Below are 5,661 nucleotides of genomic sequence, written 5' to 3' on the forward strand. Positions count from 1 at the left end.
TCCATTTTGGAAAACCTTTAAATTTACTCATAGAAATGCTTGCTCTACTTGTAAAACTTTTTATCCAAAGCAAATAAACAATGGCAGAGCTAGCACACGCTTTGCGAGTTCGACAAAACTCAATTTCTTTGATCCAAATTTGAAAGTTTCATTATATAAGTACAAATTATTAATTTAATTATAATATCAAATTTATAAATTTTAAATTCTAATTTCACCTTTGCAAATAAAGTCATACATACCAAATCTATTTTTATTTTTTTGACGGACACTGACAGTAACTTTTGAAAATTATGAGAAATGACAAGATTAACCGTTGAAAGCCTCTTGACAAATATGAAAAACGATGATTAGCACCTCACATTGATAGGATACATTACATTTACTAAAATTTTGAAGATGAAAATCCGAATATTAATGTGGATATTTGGATTTACATATTCCAATATTGTCGTAGTAAAGCATTTTCCTACCAACCCACGTTTTTCAAACAACTCACAGTCACTCTTCTATCTTTTCTCCGATAAATGACATTAAACCAACATTCGATTACTCTATGATACTACAATTCACTTTATTAATTTCTTTCAAATGTTGCCTTTAATAAATCCTCGTTCAATCTTTACTCCTCCAAATTCTTCCATTTCCACAGTTTCTCTTTTAACTCGTCATAAACCCACCTTCATTCGTTGCTACGCCGCTGCCGACTCAGCAGCACCTGGGTTTGGCAAAATTAGCCAAAACTCCGACGAAATTGCTAATAAGCGAATTGGGAATAATAATATAAAAAAGAACACAAAAGTGAATGCTAAAGAAAGGCGTTGGTCACGTAATAGAGAGAGTTATTTAGCTGATGATAGTGATGTTCTTCCTCTTCCTATGACTTACCCTGATACTTCCCCTGTTTCGCCTGACGAAATTGACCGCCGGCTCCGGTGTGACCCCGTAATTGAGGTTCTTGTTTTAAATTTATTTTAAGTTCTCTTTACGTGGAATGGTTTATTTTGTTGTATTATTTGTTGGGTTTCGGTAAAGTTGCAAACTTGTTGGCTCTAATTGAGAGTCTTGAGTTGAGATAAGGTTGGTAGAAGTGACCTAATGTACGGTGATAAGACTGGTAAAATTATTTGAACCGTTTAATTTGCTAACTTCTATACAGTATACTCATTAGTTAAGTTCAATAGTAAGTGCCCCTCTTAACACATATGCATACTTTTAAAATTTATTACTATCTTTTTAGTTTTGTATATACATATATAGTTGAAGTTCTAGACAGTGGGTTATTGTTTGTTCCTCTTTTTTCTTGACTTCGGATTTCACTGTGCTTAATTACATGATTACTAAATATGAATATGAGGAGGACAAACATTTCATTTTTCTTGATCGAGTTCTTTTATGTATGGAATGGACATTTGGAGCACCTAATACAAGTATAATTTTGGAATATTTAGAGGGGGGGGGGGGGGGGGGGCGCTAGTCAAAGAAAAAGGAAACAGAAAACTTTCAGAAGTTCCTATGCAGTAATGTTCGAGGCAGCGATATATGTACGACGTACAAGAGCTAAGGCACTGGATAGGACAGTGTCTATGTTATCAGAATTCTATGAGACTTACTGATAGAATTGCCAACTACTGTATGATTCTTATGAATAATTTTATGGTCTCTGTGTATAAATTGAGGAAGACTGCTTGCAAGGTATGTTTTAACCTATGCTTGATGAGTTTTCCATTGGTCATTATTTCAGGATTGCAAGGAAGTCGTCTATGAGTGGACTGGAAAATGTCGCAGTTGCCAAGGGACAGGATTGGTCAGTTACTATGACAAAAGGGGGAAAGAGACCATCTGTAAATGCATACCTTGCGCTGGAATCGGTACTATCATAATTTTATTTCCTACTTGAATATTATCTTCTATGAACATTCATGTAACATTGGTTGCCTGTAGTTTTTTGCTTGAACTAGGAGTTGTTGAAATTGGGATTAACAGAGAGAAAGAGGATTAGTTTGAAGTTCTGGAAGCAGTAGGAGTAGATAGAAATGGTCGTAAAGAAGCAGGAGCGCCTTCTAATTGGAATATAAAATCCTTGGAAGAATAGATTATAAACTAATTGATGATTAGCTTTCATTGAGACTTTCATAGCTTTGGAGAACTGTTTGTCCCTTTGGTAAATTTAGTTAATGAAGTACGATTCAAAAGGACTATATATATGGTTCTGATTGGTGGTGAGTTTAAACCTTGGTTAGTTTATGGATTTAAGTGAGAAAGTAGCCTCCAAAAATCACAGTATTGTGTCTCTCATCTTCCGAAGTTTTTTTCTCTTAACGGACTCATCAAAAAAGGAAAAAATGGTTCTCTTTATGTGCATAGATAGACTTCAGAAGAGATATCAAAACAGAACTAAGAAAATAGATGGACCACCAAATATCATAGTTTACTATAGAGGAAATTAGAGATCCTTGTAATGGAAACTCTAAATCAGTAAGTCAGCGACCATCTTGTTGAGATTTTGGAGCCATGTGTTCCTTACTTCATAGAGTTTTTTCTACTTGATGTGTCTTTAATTTCAGCAATTTGTATTGCTTGGTTTTCGTTTAGCTGCTATTTTGGGCTTGTGCTGCTGGTATAGGTGCTTTTAAATTGGAAATGTGATACTTCTGGCAACCTTTCAAAAAAATCCTTTATCTGGAAAAACAAGAGTCCTTAGAGTCAGGATCTTGAAATTTACTTCTATATGCATCATGTGACATTCTTTTCCTTTTCTTGTGCATCTCTACATCTGTCTGACGTCTTAAGAGTTGGGGGAGAATATCGGGTTTGGTCTTGTTTTACTTATTGCTCCTTTGACCTATAATCTGTGTCATGTAGCATATTTCATGTACGGGCCTAAATTTGTCCACCTTTTCTAAACTAAAGGAAAAAGCGTGTTTCCTCCGTGTTTTCCAGATTCTGCGTTTTCTGCTTGTAGTTTCGGACTTAATTCAGGTTCATGCCTCTAAAGGGCGAATAAATTCCTGAGATCATTCTTTCTCTGGCTGTCTCTGGTGAATTAACTTTATCAACCTCTGTGATGGTATTTAAGTTCTTGATTCCTTTAATGCTATCTAATGTGGTCCACCAAATATTTTTGTAAATGAGAAGGCATACAAGAATTCTCCTCCACAGACGGCTGTACGTACATATGCACCCAGGGATTTCTCTGCACAAGTTTTTTATTCTTCAGAAATTAGCCCCGAGAAGCTTTAATCAAACGATAGAAAAGTTATCCCCTAAAAGCTACTTTGGTGCTGTTTTGCAAATCAAGATTATTGTTTACTTATTATTTAATAAATATGGAACTGATATGTGCATTGTGTCTTCTGGGTTTACACTTCTTTTTCGTGGTTAGGTGATAGATATGTTGGAATCTTAATCCAAAATATAACTATATAGCTTTACAGGTTATGTGCAAAAAATAACACTACGCAACGATATTGAAGTGATGGCGGACTTGGATGATTGAAACCACCTTGACAAAAGCATACTCGTACCATTTTGTTTAAACCAGTATACATTAGGAGAGCTGTGAAGAGGCACATAACATCGCGGAATTGCTGTATCCCTTAAGGGGAAAAGTGAGGGTCTAATTCTAAACCAATTTTCTCAAGTCAAATAAAGGACAGATTCTATACATCCGTAGCAGAACAAAGCACTTTCGAGAAGGAAGTGAAATCGGTTGGAGCAACTGAGCAAGTTGTGCGAGGATCTAGAATGTATTTGTAGCTTTATATACCTTTTTCACCTCAGCTGTTTCCTTCTTGGTTCTTTTTATGCTTTCATACGTTGGATTGAGAATATTGTTGCTTACAAGTAGTTGAGGAATAAATAATATTCTTCCTTATCTTCTTTGCGTTAAGCATCAGAATATCTGTTTCCTTTATTCATAACCATTCTACTATTTAAGGTCCTGTGCTACAATGTTATTCTCCAAGTTTATTCCAGTTTTAAGTCTTAGATATCTTCTCCCAAATACAATACAATCTCTCCAATGTCGAAATTGAGCTTTCTTGATTTCCAATACAACCTCTCAAAGAGGAGTTTCCTGCGTAAGCCAACTAGGATGTTTACCAAAGAGAGACAAAACTCAGGCTTATTGCCTATTTACCAACTTAGTGTGGATGAACTAAAGAAAGTCTTTGATAAATTTGATTCAAACAAAGATGGCAAGATTTCACCAGAAGAATACAAAGCTATTCTCAAATCCATGGGGAAGAAAAACCTCCTTACAAGGGAAGTACAAAAGATTTTCGACGTTGCAGATGCAAATGGTGATGGATTTATTGATTTCAAGGAGTTTGTGGAAGCGCAGAAGAAGGAAGGTGGTGTCAAAACTATGGATTTGAAGAGTGCATTTCATACTTTTGACAAGGATGGTGATGGAAAGATCAGTGTGCAGGAAGTATACGAGTTGCAGAAGGGGCTCGGACAGAGGTGCAGCCTTCAAGATTGCAGGAAAATGGTGAAGGCTGTGGATGCAAATGGAGATGGTGTGATTGATTTGGATGAATTCATGACTATGATGACTCGCACTATGACACTTTGTTAGAAGCTTTTTATGCCTTAGTTATATGTTCCTAGTATAAATGCAAGATTTCTGCATGCTGGTAGCAATAGTTCTTACTAGTTTGATATTTTCATTATAATTTAAGGTTTCATCCAATAGGTTTTGCAACTATGAAAAGTTAAATAGCATTCACAAGACCATAAGTTTCAGAATAAGATCCATTGTACCAAGCATGGTACCTGCTGACTAGTGTAATTCTTGGTGTTAATGCCACTGTGGTACATCTCGTATGATGTTTGCAAAATCATGTTTAATCAGAAATGAGAAAGTTAATTGCTTCCCATATTAATTCACATAGCAAAAGATGGAAATGACGCCATGGTAGGTGGCACATCCATTTTCAGAGTATCAGGGAGCTAAAATGAAATGTGACTCATTAAAACATCATCATACACACCCAATACATGCATACAAGGATAAACAAATACGATGGATTTTTTGGAATTTTTCTCCAGTACTTCGTTTTCTAAGAAGAGGAAGAGCCAAAGGGGTGAAAAGACAAAAAAGAACCTATATAAAGGACTTCAATAAAAATAAGGTTCACGTTAACATAAGCTAAAATTTTTGCATACATATATTTAAGGATAAGGAACAATCATACAGAAGACCTAAAATAAATCAATTTAAACAAAGAAATAACAAGAAAAACTGTTAATCTACTAATAAAAAACATAGTTTTTTGAAGCCAACCAATAATTGGTTCACGGATAGTGATTAATGGTACGATATGTTCCCAATGATAATTTTGCAGAAAAGTGTTAACACCGTAGATCTTAGAATGCTTTCTGCCCCTCTTTCAAAGCATTCTCCGGTCCTTTAAACAAACCAAAGATGGGCAGGTTTCTTCATGAGTGATGCACAAAAAGAAACTTATAGCATCTAAAGTCTAAACCAAAAGGAATATCACTGACAAGGGACTATATAGTCCACAGTTAATGTAAGACTTGAATTAGTAATATCAACAGAATTTGGAAAATCTAAACCACCACTTAAAATTGAACGTTTCAGAATCCAATGATAGAATTAAGCATGCAATAAGAAAGTACATCAGAAATAAAGAA

At 35.1% G+C, this 5,661-nt stretch overlaps 1 protein-coding gene across 4 annotated transcripts; it reads left to right on the top strand.

Moving 5' to 3' along the window:
* The first annotated feature begins 450 nt into the window (after positions 1-450).
* LOC104101933 (calmodulin-like protein 30) lies at positions 451-4,883 on the top strand. 4 transcript variants are annotated; one of them, XM_009609485.4, is made up of 3 exons: positions 451-954; positions 1,745-1,871; positions 3,430-3,877. In XM_009609485.4, exons 1-3 carry the CDS (start codon positions 592-594, stop codon positions 3,453-3,455), a joined length of 516 nt encoding a protein of 171 aa, XP_009607780.1. In that variant the 5' UTR covers positions 451-591; the 3' UTR covers positions 3,456-3,877. The 4 variants fall into 4 exon arrangements, with proteins under 4 accessions (XP_009607780.1, XP_009607779.1, XP_070041013.1 ...); XM_009609484.4 differs by having other exon boundaries at positions 464-954; positions 3,438-3,877; XM_070184912.1 differs by lacking the exon at positions 1,745-1,871 and having other exon boundaries at positions 821-954; positions 3,438-4,883.
* Positions 4,884-5,661: the final 778 nt, after the last annotated feature.

This window comes from Nicotiana tomentosiformis, chromosome 1 (genome assembly GCF_000390325.3).
Source record: "Nicotiana tomentosiformis chromosome 1, ASM39032v3, whole genome shotgun sequence".
Classification (NCBI taxonomy): domain Eukaryota; kingdom Viridiplantae; phylum Streptophyta; class Magnoliopsida; order Solanales; family Solanaceae; genus Nicotiana; species Nicotiana tomentosiformis.